Source organism: Palaemon carinicauda, chromosome 16 (genome assembly GCF_036898095.1).
Source record: "Palaemon carinicauda isolate YSFRI2023 chromosome 16, ASM3689809v2, whole genome shotgun sequence".
Lineage (NCBI taxonomy): Eukaryota > Metazoa > Arthropoda > Malacostraca > Decapoda > Palaemonidae > Palaemon > Palaemon carinicauda.
The window spans coordinates 1,418,496-1,436,103 of record NC_090740.1 but is presented as its reverse complement, the minus strand read 5'-3'; the positions used below and the strand labels follow the sequence as shown (position 1 = coordinate 1,436,103).

The following is a 17,608-nucleotide window of genomic DNA, read 5'->3' as shown; positions in this document are numbered from 1 at the left end:
CTAAAAGGGCACCGCTGCGAGTCGGTCCAAATCTGCCTCGATAAAAGAAATGGACTATAGTTACAAAGTTTTCAGGATTAAATAGAGAGAATTAACTGCCCTACAGAGTACTAAAGTACTAACCTTGGTCTATTAAAAACTTTAAAAACATACAGTATTCAGGTCAGGTTGGGAAAAGTTCATTGGTAAACACAAAAAAAGGCAGCAGAAATAAAAACAGTTGTTAGCTGGTTAAAAATACAGTAACTCAATTAGATGAAAATATTGGCATGGATAGAAGATATGGAAACTAAAAATTACAAATAAAACTGTTAGGTACATTGAAGTAAAAGTTACGTAAATTGAAGGAAAATTACGTAAATTGACGAGTTATCTGAAAGTGGATATAATTAGCAATAACAATAAAATGAAAATTAAAGGGGCCATAAGCTTTATTATGCTACGATAAGGAAAAAACTAAAAAAAAGCACGAAACATCCCAAAATATCCTTTTAACATGTTAGTAATACTACTGTAATTTTATAATCAACTGAAATTATACATTTTCACTGAAATTGCTGTAATAAAAAAAGGTTTAACGTTAAAGCCCAAGAATTCAATTACGTATTTAACATAGCACGAAAGAAAGAAAGACGTACCACATTCATCTGGCTAAAAAGAGTTTGGTTGGGTTGTCGAGTAGTCACCTGGTCAGATGAAAGTACATCATCACCATTCCCACTTAGCTGCCAAAAATGTGTACTTCTTGTTACATATGCATTGCACAATGATGGTCAGTGCGCAAATACGTGTATCAGAACACAAAATAATCAATAATCTTCATTACAATCAAGATCATATTCACCAAGGCAGTCTACAAAGAAACAATAAAAGTGGGACATAAAACAGAAATTTGTGAATGCAATTCAATGCATCAGTAGATTTCAGATATTAGGTTAATGGTTAAATGTTTAAATATCTTTTAACCCCTTCAGCACTGCTTCGTAAACGTACACGTGTTTTACCATACAGTAAGGAAGAGAAGCAACGTATGTGTCTAAGTAATTCTTTGTTCTTAACCAAGCAAAGCAGTTTCTATACATTGGGAGGAGTTATAGGCAAGGTATTGTTTACCAGAGAGTTGCTGAAACTCCCAACCACTATTCATTTCTGGCAATATCTAATGGACGCCGTGACATCATCTTCATTTGAGGTATGGGAAGGGCTTTCTTGAATATTCAGCCAGTGTTCCTCAAGCAGTCATTTGTGAGGGATTATTGTAGTTTTATGAGCAGGCCTAAACATTGTGAATTAGAATTTCAGATATTTTTTCTGCATGGTTAATGATAGTGCTTCTGAATTAGGGTATGAGTACCTGCCAGATACCTCAGATGACAGTTACTTATATCATATTTTTTCTATTATTACCATGTTATCATTATTATTAACTGCAAATGAACGTTGATATCCTGGCGATTGAAGGGTGTTCTCAAGCGGTATGCTGGTGTAGGTTACAGTGCAACAGAGCAGTAGCGAAGGGGTTAAAGGATAAAATATTCCTATTACATAAGTCATTAGCACAGAAGATTGTGGTGCAAACTCTCACAAGACTAAAGAAGTAATTTCTGTGATGAAAACCTAAAGAAACTTAGAAAAAAAATAATAGGCAAGGTTATTGTTAATATTAAAAAAATGGTAAGGAGGTAGTAGGAATTCTCTTTGCCATAACTTTCAAAATAAGGAAAACATAAGAAAGCACTTGGATGGATAGCTAAATGTGAAAACCGAGGCAGTATGTGAAAAATACTAAAAAATGGGTTAAAGGTAGAATGAAATACTTATTGGTTAAAAGGCAAAACAGAACTATACACAAAAAAGGTGTACTTTATATGACATTGGTCAACATAAAATAGCAAGAAAAGAGGGGAAGCCAAAAATGTTGACTCCAAATATGACACACATCTTTGCGGTATAGATTACACTCTGTAAATTAGTAGTAAACATAATAACTATAGCCGAGGCCTCTACAACCGAAGTCCACACTGAGAAGAACTGATTTTTTCCAATTGAATAAGATAATAAAGCAGTTCTTCCCTATGCGTTCTTAAATAGGTTAGTTTCGCTGTAAAGTTTGGCAGAACAAAAATTGAATTTGTAACTATTAATGTTAGATGAATTTAACCCTTTTACCCCCAAAAGACATACTGGTATGTTTCACAAAACTCATCCCTTTACCCCCATGGACGTACCGGTACGTCCTTGCAAAAAATTGCTATTTAAATTTTTTTTTTGCATATTTTTTATAATTTTTTGAGAAACTTAAGGCATTTTCCAAGAGAATGAGACCAACCTGACCTCTCTATGACGAAAATTAAGACTTTTAGAGCAATTTAAAAAATATATACAGCAAAATGTGCTTGAAAAAAAATAACCCCTGGGGGTTAAGGGTTGGAAATTTCCAAATAGCCTGGGGGTAAAAGGGTTAAGGAATTTGAACCACATGATCCAGTGTTAAGGCCAGGAGTCCATGCAAGACTAAGCTGCAAAGGAGGGAAACACTGCAGTGGTACAAGAATTAAAAATTACAAGCACGTTGGACAGCGAAGAAAAAGAAAGGAAATGCAAACAAGGGTAAAGTAGAAAGCTAAAAATTGTGTAGACACTATAGCAATGTTTACAAGTGCATCTCATGATGTATACATTGACTGCACTATCCCCTACGAATGTTAACATGAATGGCTATTACTATAACCATTTTAACTGCAATTAGTTTTATAAATTTAAACAGTTCAATTAGCAAAGATACGATTCTAATTGTAGGCCTTTCAACTTTTCTTGGTTATGCACAGATCATAAGCAAAAGGGAATTCAGTTTTTTATTTCACAAAATTCAAAAAAAGGAAGAACCACAACATAACAGCTTATAACTTCTTTCTGGGTAGCTCAGAAATCAACTCAATTCTTGATTCAGAGTAATATTTCAGGCCTAACCTAACTATAGTCCATTTCTTTTAGCGATGCATATTTGCACCGACTCGCAGCGGTGCCCTTTTAGCTCGGAAAAGTTTCCTGATCGCTGATTGGTTGGACAAGATAACTCTAACCAATCAGCGACCAGGAAACTTTTCCGAGCTAAAAGGGCATCGTTGCGAGTCGGTGCAAATATGAAGAAATTGACTATAGTGTCACCCCCTAACCTGAATGCTCAAGTGGTGACTAGGAGGTCATCCACACCACTCAGTAATGGTTCTAGTGGCACACTGTTTATCCCTCGTTCAAGATCCTCTCAAGGAGTCTCAAATTCTTTCAACTTAACTAACCCACTCGTGCATCTCTAGCAACTCATTTAGACACTTAGATTTTGTGGGGCTGAAGACCGAGATAGTAGCCTGGGTCATTAATTTTCTACCCTCGTTAATGTAAGTACCTATAAATTGCTGCTGATTCCTTAGCTCATAAAATAAGCTTTCCTTACGTATATTACTGTCTTGTAATTAGCATGACAGACCGTATGACTGTCTTGTACTAATGGGTCTATCTTCAAAGATTCACTAGATTGGTTCCGTTGTATTGTGTTTGAATGGCTGGGTGCACTGTTCTCATCCAAGTTAAATTGCCAGCTTTTCTCAATAAAGTAAATGTAGGGTTTAGTACCTCAAGTGCTTGAACAAATATCTCTTATCTCAGACACATCAGTGTCCATACCTATAGTCCATTTCTTTTAGCGAGGCAGATTTGCACCGACTCGCAACGGTGCCCTTTTAACTCGGAAAAGTTTCCTGATCGCTGATTGGTTGGACGAGATAATTCTAACCAATCAGCGATCAGGAAAATTTTCCGAGCTAAAAGGGCACCGCTGCGAGTCGGTGCAAATCTGCCTCGATAAAAGAAATGGACTATAGTAGGTAGTTGTTTGACAAACAATGTGGTAAATTTTCAAATATTTAAGAGAGATGGATGATTAATTTCTAAAAATGTAACTTCAAATAATGGTTAATCTATTTACCAACTGCCTTTAGTTACCAGTTACCTAAAAGTAGGTTAGGACCAGGCAATTCATTATAGATATGAGATATCCTTTGATAAATACAAAGTCCATAAACCAGTGGTGTTGGGCAGGCCTCAACAGTGTCTTTGACATGCATTTTCACTAGCCCACATATGAAAACAAAGGTCTCCCTCCCAGTTCCAGTTAGAAGTGGAACTCATTTTGAGGGAAAAAAATTTAAAAAATACACAATATGAGACAGACAATTTCATTTTGTCAAGAATTGACTGGAGGAAGCTTTTCACGTAAGAGACAAGTAAATCCAGGTAGCATAGAAATGTGTTGTACCTCATATGAGTCCGTATTTGACTGATGCACTGAATTTAAAATATTTTACATTTTTGTTGGAACACTACAGCTATTGTAAGTTAGACCAACATAGGCATGGGAATATATTTGTATAAATATAAGTAGGAATATAATTCAATATGAACACACTACTGTATTATGAAAAAATAAATTTCTGGGTCGATCTGTGACGGCCGGTGAAAAGGGTCCTTCTTACACTTTTCTAAGATAAATCTTCCAAATATACTAGAGAAAGATAAAAGCATGGAATGCAGAGGTTACAACCCTCGCGCGAGCACCTTGTTGGTGTCGTATATTTAACAAGGGCGTGTGTAAACCACTATTCACAGGCTGTCTTCCATTTAGATAATCCCTTCATCAAAGGGGAGGGCCGTGACAGGCCCTAGAGAATACAGTTGGGCTACCCTACCGACACCTACTACTCGCGCTCTCCAGGTCATCCTTCTGTTTTGGACTTGCCAGCTAAGTCGGTAGTGTTTTGAAAATAATTCAATTCTGTTTCATGTTGCAAAATATCAAATTGGCGAACAAAATAAAATACTATACGCCCTTCCCTGACCAAAGACAACCCCTAGAATTATTGTTCAAGAAAAATGGCTATATGCTGCCCGGTACGGGAAGGTTTCGGACTTTGAGAAATCAGAATTTTTTGAATTCTTACTGTTAAATGAAATGTATAACACATATTTACATATAAATGCATACACACATATACTACACTGTAGGTTCTCTGTTCCACGTCATTTCAAACTCTCGAGTTTTGGTATAAGTCAGAACACACCTAAATAACAGTGCTATACAGCAGTGAAGCTACTCACCTATGCTAATGGCATAATCATGATCATAAAACATACTTGACACAGAAACTTAAGTACAGCTGGAAAAACACACGGTAAACATAACTATAGACTGATAAAGTGAAACAGTAATAAAATAAAATTACTTAAAAAAAAGAGAGAGAGAGAGAGAGAGAGAGAGAGAGAGAGAGAGAGAGAGAGAGTGTGTGTGTGTGTGTGTGTTGGATGAACATTGACTTCCATGTCTTAATGTTCATAAAAATTTCAACCATAATTCTCTTTCTTAATACCTCTATCAAACAAATATACTCAAAACTGTCCATCGAGTATAAACAACTAGATATCCTTTCTAATTCCACAAAACAACCTATTAGAAACCTGGCAAGAATATTAAAACTTCATCTTCTAAATCATTCAAAGCATAGACAAAACTAGGACATATTGCACAAAGCAGAGCATTACATGAACACATTAAAACTTTGGTATTTTCAGCCATGACAAAATTGATGTCAGGCTCACGACTCTTAGCCATGGAGTGACGTCACATGTCAACCCATTCAAGTTGACGTTTCGTAACGTAACTAACAAAGGAATTAAGATGAAAAGAAACTGAAAATTGTATTAGAAAACTCAAGTTCTTCATAGCACATATGGTTACATGAATGGGTGATGCCATAGTCAAAAATTTGTAAATATGATAGCAGAACCTATTCCATACCTGTGATAGCACATATGCTCATGTGTAATCTCTAGTGAACAATATAATGTCAAAAATTTGAAAAAAAAAGGAAACTGACAACAATATCAACTCCATACCTGCGATGGCACATATGCTAATGTGTGACCTCTACCACACGCCACTTGACTGACTTTAGAGCCGACCAAGTCGAGAACCGTGCGGGGAACTGAACCGTCGTCGTTGGAACCGTGTCCTAGTTGACCGTACCTCCCATATCCAAACGTCCAGAGCTGGAAGAAACAAAAATTAAGAGGATGAAAGTAATTATCAAATCATTCACGATACTCCATATACAATCTGCCTCTTTCCCTAAACAGAAGCATATAGGCAATTGCAAATTATTCTATATGTGGAACCTTTAAAGAGCATTTGAGGCTTGCATTAACTTTCATGGCTATTGTATTCCAAGTCAAATTTCCATATAATTTATTTCTATTATATGTTCTGGTAAAAATAAATTGTTGGCTATGATCATAGTATGTAGGTACCTTGACCTTTGACCTTAACATGTATTAGTTTGCATGGATTTTCATACACTCAAGAATGAACCAAGTTTAAAGTCTCTTTGACAACGATGTCCAAACTTATGAATGATTGAATGAATAGAACATTTTGGTTGACCGCGACCTTGACCTTCCAAAACTTAAATCATTCCCAGCTTTTTATATAACAGTCAATCCCTGCAAGTTTCACTACTCTCCGATTAAAATTGTGGCCAGCAGGCTGTTCACAAATGAACACACACGTACACAAACAGGGGCGAAAACATAACCTCCTTCCAACTTTTCTGGCGGAGGTAATAACCCACCTTTCCATGTGCATCAATGACAGCAGTATGTCCCTCTCCTAGTGCTATATATAACAGAGGTTCTGAGTAGGTAGCAAGGTTAGGGACCACGGTCGGTGTATCGCTGAAAAGGGAATACAGTAAAAGTTTTTAAACATGAAATCAAAAGAAAATTGCATATTGTACATCATATGAAAGATCTATTTTAATGTTTGTTAACCCTTTTACCCCCAAAGGACGTAATGGTACGTTTCACAAAACTCATCCCTTTACCCCCTTGGACGTACCGGTACGTCCTTGCAAAATAATACTATAAATTTTTTTTTTTTCATATTTTTTATAATTTTTTGAGAACATTCAGGCATTTTCCAAGAGAATGAGACCAACCTGACCTCTATATGACAAAAATTAAGGCTGTTAGAGCAATTTAAAAAAAAATATACTGCAAAATGTGCTGGGGAAAAAATAACCCCCTGGGGGTTAAGGGTTGGAAATTTCCAAAGAGCCTGGGAGTAAAAGGGATATGAAAGATCTATTTAATGTTTGTTAATGGTCTTAAAATATTCTATTTTAATTGTTCATAACTTTATTTGTAGTTTATTTATTTCCCTATTTTCTTTCCTCACTGGGCTACTTTTCCCAGCTGGAGCCCTTGGGTTTATAGCATCCTGCTTTTCCAAATAGGGGTGTAGCTTAGATAGTAATAATAATACAGTAATATCCGAATCTATACTGTACCATTCAGAGTACAAGATTAATAACCCAATCATAATGTTCGTTAAAAGAATTGTTGGACATCCCCTTGAATAAGATCATCTCCACTTTCTTCTGTTGTGAGCTCTTTTGACCTCGACTCCAGTCAGATCTCGGTCTGCTTTTATCCCTTTTTAGAATATTTCCAAACACCTACGGGTTTAATGGCACTGTTGACACCTACGGGTATTTGTGACAAAAGGCGAACGTTCGTACTATCCTTTAACAAAAGCCTGTTAACTCAACAGTTAGCCATTAACAGTGTTTTAAAACTAGAGGAAGACATAGCCAACCTTGCTAATCTTACTCAAAATCCTAACAAAAGTACCAATATCAACAATTATTTTGAAATTAAGTCGAGTTGGAGAGTCCTTGCGTGTTGAAAGTCTGCACAGTGATAACTGTACGAAGTTCACGACATACAAACGCCACCACTTATTGGTATTTCTCCCAACACATTACATTACGAGACAAGGATCCACCAGCAGGGAGAGAGATCTATTTCTATTTATCTATTAAGAGGATGGGAAGCAATAGCTTTAATAACATTCACATGATGTAATTGTTCAATGGCTACTTTCCTCTTGGTAAGGGTAGAAGAGACTCTTTAGCTATGGTAAGCAGCTCTTCTAGGAGAAGGACACTCCAAAATCAAACCATTGTTCTCTGGTCTTGGGTAGTGCCATTGCCTTTGTACCATGGTCTTTCACTGTCTCGGGGTAGAGTTCTCTTGCTTGAGGGTACACTCGGGCACATTATTCAATCTTATTTCTCTTCCTCTTTTTTTTTTCAAGTTTTCATAGTTTATATATGAAATATTTATTCTAATGCTGTGACTGTTTTTAAAATATTTTTAGTTTTTTATTACTTTCTTGTAGTTTCCTTATTTCCTTTCCTCACGGGGCTATTTTCCCTGTTGGAACCCCCAGGCTTACAGTATTCTGCTTTTCCAACTAGAGTTGTAGCTTTGCAGGCAATAATGATAATAATAATAATAATAATAATAATAATAATAATAATAAGAATAATACATTGTAGGAAAATCATAGAATCTGGAGTTAACGGGATTGTTTAAGGACAAATATAAAGAACTAATCTCATCATAATGCCTTTGGTAAAATATTTAGCAGAATGTATAACCTTACAAAAACTCTCTCAAATACTTTCCCTACACTAAATGTAAGACCACATTTTTAGAAACTAAATATCTAAACCGTCAAAACCAATATTATCAATATTATCATTATCATTATTATTATTATTATTATTACCAGCTAAGCTACAACCCTAGTTGGAAGAGCAAGATGCTATAAGCCCCAGGGCTCCAACATGGAAAAAAGAAATAAGGAAATTAATAAATGATATAATAGGTAACGAACAATTAGAATATTTCAGGAACATTAACAACATTAAAATAGATATTTCATATATAAACTATAAAAAGACTTATGTCAGCCTAAATAAACTATAATTCTAAGATAACGTAGAAAAACACTAGTACACTTTACCTCCAATTCGGATCAGCTTTCGGTGTGTACCCCAGCTGACCATATTTATTTGACCCCCAGGTCAAAACATATCCAGAACTAGTAATAGCAGACGAGTGCTGACCCCCGGCCGCAATGTGAACGATAGGTACTCCTACTAAACACCTGATCAGGGTTGGGACACTCTGAGGACTGTCGCGGTGACCCAGTCCGAGCTGCCCGGAGCTGTTTAGACCCCATGAATACAAATCTCCACCTGTAATTTAGATTTATGAAAAAAAAACATATGTATACATATATACATACATACATATATAAATATATATATATATATATATATATATATATATATATATATATATATATATGTATATATATATATATATATATATATATATATATATATATATATATATATATATATATATATATTACATTATATATATATATATGTATATATGTATATATATATATATATATATATATATATATATATATATATATATATATATATATATATATATAATATATATATATATATATAATATATATATATATATATATATATATATATATATATACAGTATATCATTTTAATTGTCTAATGATTTCAATTATTACTATCATTTGAATTAATTCAGTTATTACTATTATTACTATTATTATTATTATCATTAATATCATAATTTCAATTATTATATTTATCATTATTACCAACATTATTCTAATTATTTTAATCATTATCATCATTATGTTTGCAACAAAAAGAGTAATCCGTCGGCATCAGTCATGGATTAACAGATATATGACCATCGACCAGAGAAAATTCTAGCTCCAAAGTTAAAACTATTACACATATAAAACTGAAAAAAAAATCAATGTTATGTGATATTTCTTAAACATATAATGGTATGAAAATAAAATCGTATCCTAAATCATTGAATACGTACCTGAAGTTAGGGCTAAAGTATGATTAGATCCACACGAAACCTGGACAACCTGTACTTTAGCCAGGCTCTTCACCAGCTTGGGGACATCCGTATGAGGTTCGGTTGTATTTATGCCCAGCTGGCTAAATCCATTGTCACCCCAGGCATAGACCTAGTGAAATAATTTCCATGTCTAAACAGTGCTCTAATGCAAACAAAAGCATCCCATATTTTACGAATATCGTAGCATACAAAAAATAACGTTCATAAAAACAGATTTTTTTTTTTAAACAGGAACTACAGTCCATTTCTTTTAGCGAGGCAGATTTGCACCGACTAGCAGCGGTGCCCTTTTAGCTCGGAAAAGTTTCCTTATCGCTGATTGGTTAGAATTATCTCGTCCAACCAATCAGCGATCAGGAAACTTTTCCGAGCTAAAAGGGCACCGCTGCGAGTCGGTGCAAATCTGCATCGCTAAAAGAAATAGACTATAGTCATATATATCATTCTGAGCTTCCTTAAATGATAGTAATACAGTTATTTCTTACCAGGCCCCATGATGTTAATGCCATTGAAAATTGGTCACCAACTGCCACTTGTGATATGGTGTAATTTTCCAAATTATCAATTTTTTCTGAAATATCATAAAATGTTTAAACACAAGATAATTTCCAAAAAAAGTTTAAAATAAGATTAAATTAATTGTTGCAATACACACTAATGAGTTTACACCAACTTTTCATGTAATCAACACTTCCCTGAAAACACAATCTAAAGAAGAGCCCTCTCATTGGGGGCTATGACTCTTAGCGTAAGAGTCCCCCGTCCTCCGGGAAATCTAAAGACGACGACGAAGCCTTCTCACCTGGTCAGAAGAAAATCAGTTACCTAGTGGTGGTTACCTAACTCCAAATGTCATCTGGACCGAGTATAAGATGTGCAAAGTTGGGTAGAAGGGACTTATTTATTCTAATATGTAAGTAACAAACATACAGTAATAGAGCTCGAAAGTAAAAATTTTCATGTGATATCTGAATAGCAGGTTCACTACAAACGTCTGAAAATTAAAAAGTACCAATCACTTTCATGTATTGTAATTAATACACATTTTCAAGGAACAATAAACATAGTAAGAGAAGTTTAAAAAAAAAAAAAAACTTTACATTAAAATTATACAATAATAATTTTCTTTCTCTGCCTTTTGTACTTGTTCAAGCTAAATGTAAAATAATCAAGTGTAACCTCTTATGATAAAGTGGTACACTTGGCTCATCATACGAGTAAAGAAAATGAAGGTCCTCCACTTGGTATGAACTAACCAACTCCCACCCCAATAACAAACGAGGATATACTTTTTGTGATAGCACAAAATCTAGTCTTCACAAAATTAAGCAACATACATTCCTATCTGGGAATCAAACATATGAAATCTGATATCGCACTAATCTCAACTGCTTCTGGTTGAGGACTCAACTAAAGAACGGATGAGAAATCGAATGGTAACGTTTGGAAGGAACTCTGTTTAAACACCAGCTTCATTCCAAGTGCTTCTTTCCAGCAAGAACCAAGGGTTTTACATATGTCATGGCACAGTTGTTTTTATACTTTGGTGGATGCTCTTCAATTTAAGAATGAACAATAGCATTCAGAGATTTCAGAACTTCGCCAATGAAGATTTTCAACATTTCACTCGAATCTATGGACTAAGATTTCTAGTTTTCTTATGTTGACCGTGAATGAATCTACTTTATATTAACAAAAATAAAAAAAAAGTGATCCTGCAATCGCATCGCCTCCAAATTTTTATGGATTCTTCCGTAGCATAATATCTATCCCTTGTTAAAAGTGGTGAAAACCTAGCAAGATGATCTGATGTAATCCTGCTCACAGACAAACAAGGAGATGAATAAATAAATGCGGGTCATTTTATATCCTCCTTGACGGAGGTAATGACATGAATTCCAGGAAGTTTCACTGAAATAATATACCCTAAACAAAGTAAGGGTGAAAGTGGGCAAAGCTGGAGATAACCGCCACAAACATGGATTAGCTACCAACCCTGAATGCCCGTGTGGGACAATACGGCAAGCAATGGAATACATTCTTTGAGGGTGCCCACTGGGCCCTCACTGCTCAAATCAAGACCTCAGATAGGTAAAGGACACACCCTTAACTGGGTTTGACATTGGCGCAATAGGATAAGATGGTGACGATATAGCATATGAATACTGGGGAGGATTAACATACATATATCGCTATATGTTATTTTGTGCTAATTTTCATACATATATTTCCTAACATACATATACACTTATGTGTTATTTTGTGGTAATTTTCATCCATACATTTTCTCTCAAATATACCTTCATGAAAAAGGGGTTCATCTCATAAATCCCTATGCATTTTATGCAATCAAATTAAGTATAACAAGTAATAAAAGAATGCACCCCAGGCAAGATGTCGAATCCTTCCCATATAGGCAAGGATGCACACAGTCATGTGAGCGGGTTCTTTGTTTTGGAATTTATGTTAGAGGTGTTGATTACAAGAAATGTTCATATAAACTAATAGGTTTGTTTAAAGTACAAAAATTTTACATGTTCATAAATTACTGTACTTCATTTAATGCCCTTATTTTACTAATACCTTCTAAAATGAGATTTGCATACTCAAATAACAGGCACATTTTATCCAATTACCAAAAAGATATGAAATGTCAAAGCCAATATAAACTTGAAATTCTTCATTTTTTATATTTTCTTATAAAATAAAGTAATCAAGATGTTTTTAATCAATGAAAAGTAATGTTAACCCTTTTACCCCCAGGGGTTATTTTTTTTTCAAGCACATTTTGCAGTATATTTTTTTCAAATTGCTCTAACAGCCTTAATTTTTGTCATAGAGAGGTCAGGTTGGTCTCATTCTCTTGGAAAATGCTTGAGGTTTCTCAGAAAATTATCAAAAATATGCACAAAAAAAAATTTAAATAACGTTTTTTTGCAAGGACGTACCAGTACGTCCATAGGGGTAAAGGAATGAGTTTTGTGAAACGTACCAGTACGTCCCTTGGGGGTAAAAGGGTTAATTATCTACAGAATTATCATTCAACAAAAAAAAAATGTTGGTAAAAACCTATAATAAGTAAGATTAGTCAGAGATTTCAGACCTCCCCCAATGAATGTTGCCAACATTCAACTAAAGTCTATGGACATTGCCTCCCACTTTTCATATGCTGACTGTACAGTAGATGGTGAAAAGTGCAATGTTGATCTAGAATTGTGATCTTTAACTGCATCACCTCTAATATTGCAAAGTTTCTTCTGATGCATAATATCTATCCATTGTTAAAATTTGGTGAAAATCCAAAATGTTAATTCGTTTTAATGTAATCTTTAAAATAGAGAAAAATGCATATCCGGATCTAATGTCAGATCACCGCCTAAAGTTAACCCTTTTACCCCCAAAGGACGTACTGGTACGTTTCATAAAAGCCATCCCTTTACCACCATGGACGTACCGGTACGTCCTTGCAAAAAATGCTATAAAAATTTTTTTTTTTCATATTTTTGATAATTTTTTGAGAAAATTCAGGTATTTTCCAAGAGAATGAGACCAACCTGACCTCTCTATGACAAAAATTAAGGCTTTTAGAGCAATTTAAAAAAAATATACTGCAAAATGTGCTGGGAAAAAAATAACCCCCTGGGGGTAAAGGGTTGGAAATTTCCAAATAGCCTGGGGGTAAAAGGGTTAAAATTTGGTGAAAATCCAAAGTGTCAATTTGTTTTGATGTGATCTTTGAAATTGAGAAAAATGCATATCCGGATCTAATGCCGGATCACCACCTAAAGTTAATGGAGCCGTCCATTGCTTGGCTAAGATCTATCTGTGGTGGAAATTTCGTCAAAATCTATCAATTGTTTTGACGTCATCTTTAAAAATTGTGAAAAATGCAAATCCGGATCATCTTCAAAATTAATAGGGTCGTCCATGACCTAAGATCTATCTGTGGCGAAAACTTTGACAAAATCCGTTGAGGAGTTTTGACGTAATCCTGTCCACAGACATACAGACAAATAAACAAATAATTAACCCTTTTACCCCCAGGCTATTTGGAAATTTCCAACCCTTAACCCCCAGGGGGTTATTTTTTTCCCAGCACATTTTGCCGTATATTTTTTATAAATCGCTCTAAAAGTCTTAATTTTATTCATAGAGAGGTCAGGTTTGTCTCATTCTCTTGTAAAATGCCTGAATCTTCTCAAAAAATTATCAAAAATATGAAAAAAAAAAAATTTATAGCATTTTTTTGCAAGGACGTACCGGTACGTCCATGGGGGTAAAGGGATGGCTTTTGTGAAACGTACCAGTACGTCCTTTGGGGGTAAAAGGGTTAAATAAATAAAATAACTCAAAAATATTTTCTCCTTTAGTGGAGGTAATTCTGCTCTTGCGATGAACCACTAAGAACAAAGTTTTTAAAACTTCTGTACAGTATAACAAACCTGGTGTTCTAGTTATCCGACTATGTCCAAGCTGGCCCAATTCATTGTTCCCGCAAGAATAGACTACGCCATCTTCTGTCAAGAACAGGGTGTGGGTTAACCCCGACGAAACTGAAAAAATAATAAATGGAATCAGATTCATATTATATGAATATCACAGTACTAACATAATCATATAAGAATTTTTTTTTTCTTGAATTATGACAAATTCGGAGATAATTTGTATTTTTCCTAACCATACAAACCTTAGCTATTTACATTGGGTTTACTTTCGGCGTAGCTGAAATTGACGCCGAAAGTAAACCCAATGTAAATAGCGTGGTTTGTATTTCGGTTACGGAACGAATAAACATTAAACTCACTTTGTATCTTTAAAGACCTCTGTCTAGGGTAGTTTCTTTCCAGGAATTTTAATTACTATTAAAGACAATATCTCAGGAATCTTCCAACTTTCATTTTCACGGCTTTTAATTCTCCATACAAGAATTTCTTTGGAATTATACAAGCATCCCTGATTACAACAGTCCCTTCCAATTCTGATGAACATAGCCAAGGTTTTTTTTTTATTTAAAACATTCTGTCTTTATGATTAATATTTTAAAAATTTCTGGGTAATAATAATACCATTTTACCAACATAAACAATAACATATAAGGGCTTAATTCTGGTACTGTATATTCCTATAAGGAAAATTAAGTGGACCGACTATATAGCATTTTGTATGAGGCAGAGATTTAATGTACAATTAATTCCTGGTACACCTCACTCCAAAGAAGGGCACCCTGTCACACTTTCACTACACGGCGAGTTCCTGTGTTCAGCCCAGCCCACCACCTCTGCCAGCGCTCACCACACTAAATTTTTGGTTACTCGCTGCGAAGTAAGGGTGTGACACGGTACTCTTCTTTGGAGCAAGGTGTACCAGGGATTCCTGTGTCCAACTGTACCTTAAAGTTGAAAAATTTGGGAAAATATCAGATACTGTAATTGCATTATGAAGAGTTGTGGCCTTATCAGTATTGTCTATGCCTGATGTTTACCAGACAGGGGTTAAAGTCCTGCTCAGACTCGTTAGTCCCTTTAGTGTCTGCAACCTTACCATCCTTGTGAGCTAAGGTTGGGAGGTTTGGGGGATGCATATATGTCTGTCTGGTGAGTCATCAGCAGCCATTGCGTGGTCCTCCCTGTTCCCAGCTTGGGTGGAGATGGGGCTTGGGCACTGATCATATAATAAATGGTCAGTCTCTAGGGTATTGTTCTGCTTGTTAGGGCAATATCAGTATCCCTTGTCTCTGCCATTCATGAGCAGCCTTTAAACCTTTAATGTCAACAATGAGTCTGTGCAAAATACTGCCACTTAGAACAATCCTCTTGACCATCCAATTTACAAAAATAATGTACGATTCTCCCTGCACAATTTCACTTAGTAGCTCCCACAGCATGTCATGGAGCTTCACATAAATCAACTTTCCTTCTAGAAGGGGTCTGGCGGGAGTCACAGCTACACTCTGAAGTACTTTCAGTGGCAACGCCCTTTTTCTGATACAACAGTTACCCCCTCAAGTGCCCGTCCCCTCAAACACATGTCCCAGCACTCAGATCAGGCCGATTCATCATAATCACGTAAATTCAATCTACATTAATCTGATAAATTATTATTATTATTATTAAATGCTAAGCTACAACCCTAGTTGGAAAAGCAGGATGCTATAAGCCCAGGGGCCCCAACAGGGAAAATAGCCCAGTGAGGAAAGGAAATAAGGGAAAATGAAAATAGAACATTTTAGGAATAGTAACAATATTAAAATAAATATTTCCTATTTAAACTATAAAAACTTTAACAGAACAAGAGGAAGAGAAACTAGATAGAAAAGTGTGCCCAAGTGTACCCTCCAGCAAGAGAACTCTAACCCAAGGCAGTGTAAGACCATGGTACAGAGGCTATGGCACTACCCAAGAATAGAGAACAATGGTTTGATTTTGGAGTGTCCTTCTCCTAGAAGAGCTGCTTACCATAGCTAAAGAGTCTCTTCTACCCTTACCAAGAGGAAAGTAGCCACTGAACAATTACAGTGCAGTAGTTAACCCCTTGGGTGAAGAAGAATTGTCTAGTAATTACAGTGTTGTCAGGTGTATGAGGACAGAGGAGAATCTGTAAAGGATAGGCCAGACTATTCGGTGTCTGTGTAGGCAAAGGGAAAGAACCGTAACCAGAGAGAAGGGTCCTATGTAGTACTGTCTGGCCAGTCAAAGGACCCCATAACTCTCTAGCGGTAGTATCTCAACGGGCGGCTAGTGCCCAGGCCAACCTACTACTTAAAAATGTCACGTAACAGAAGCTACTCAACTTACATTCAACTTACGAACATTTAGTCACAAACACATCCAACTAAAGTCATAAATCTGATACTGTATTGTATCAAAGTTCACAGACTGCAACAAGATAATAAAATACAATAGTAAAACAATATATAATCTAATACAGTGAGCAAAATAATATTTTAAATAACCTGATATTTATTTCATATAAAATGGGACAATTTGTTAACTTTTGCAGCTGAAAATAGTGGGCATGTGAATTAGGTTAGGTCTACATGGGGCAAAATTTAAGAAAATTTGACTTACAAAAATGAGTTTCTGTATTAAAAAAAACTGCACAAACATAGTTTTAATCAATTTACCATCAAAAGATAATGTACAGTAGTTGCAGAATAAATGAATTTTTCTGACTCATTATGTAACAGGTACTAAGTCAAAGAGTAAGTGAGGAGGAAATTTTACCTTGTTTTATATTCCATGAATTTGAAAAGTCCATAAAGGTTGGTGTGCATAGTTGTTCAACCTCTGGAGCCCCAACTCCAAGTTCACCATTTGCAGTTGAACCCCAACAATACATTTTGGTATAAATCTGGAAAAAAGCAAAATGTTTTGGTATAAATCTGGAAAAAAGTAAAATGTTTTGGTACAAATCTGGAAAAAAGTAAAACTTTTTGGTATAAATCTGGGAAAAAGTAAAATGTTTTGGTACAAATCTGGAAAAAAGTAAAACTTTTTGGTATAAATCTGGGAAAAAGTAAAATGTTTTGGTATAAATCTTGAAAAAAGTAAAATGTTTTGGTACAAATTTGGAAAAAAGTAAAATGTTTTGGTATAAATCTGAGGAAAAGTAAAATATTTTGGTACAAATCTGGAAAAAAAGAAAAGTAAAATGTTTTGGTATAAATCTTGAAAAAAGGTAAAATGTTTTAGTATAAATCTTGAAAAAAAAAGTAAAA

At 35.0% G+C, this 17,608-nt stretch overlaps 2 protein-coding genes across 6 annotated transcripts in view; both read right to left on the bottom strand.

The window, feature by feature from the left end:
• LOC137655613 (serine-rich adhesin for platelets-like) overlaps nucleotides 1-17,608 on the bottom strand; it is a 488,048-nt gene that overhangs the window by 311,972 nt on the left and 158,468 nt on the right. The window lies entirely within an intron of this gene.
• Nucleotides 1-17,608, bottom strand: part of LOC137655611 (probable E3 ubiquitin-protein ligase HERC4) — an 82,012-nt gene that overhangs the window by 38,218 nt on the left and 26,186 nt on the right. For 3 of the 4 annotated variants that reach the window (XM_068389516.1, XM_068389515.1, XM_068389514.1), the window contains exons 2-9: nucleotides 17,115-17,241; nucleotides 14,334-14,444; nucleotides 10,377-10,462; nucleotides 9,850-10,000; nucleotides 8,921-9,155; nucleotides 6,681-6,783; nucleotides 5,950-6,102; nucleotides 639-725 (exon numbers count right to left, since the gene is read on the bottom strand). In XM_068389516.1, the coding sequence (XP_068245617.1) occupies nucleotides 639-725; nucleotides 5,950-6,102; nucleotides 6,681-6,783; nucleotides 8,921-9,155; nucleotides 9,850-10,000; nucleotides 10,377-10,462; nucleotides 14,334-14,444; nucleotides 17,115-17,229 (1,041 nt within the window). In that variant the 5' untranslated portion in view covers nucleotides 17,230-17,241. The remainder of the gene's footprint in view (nucleotides 1-638; nucleotides 726-5,949; nucleotides 6,103-6,680; nucleotides 6,784-8,920; nucleotides 9,156-9,849; nucleotides 10,001-10,376; nucleotides 10,463-14,333; nucleotides 14,445-17,114; nucleotides 17,242-17,608) is intronic. The other variant, XM_068389517.1, reaches the window with a different exon arrangement.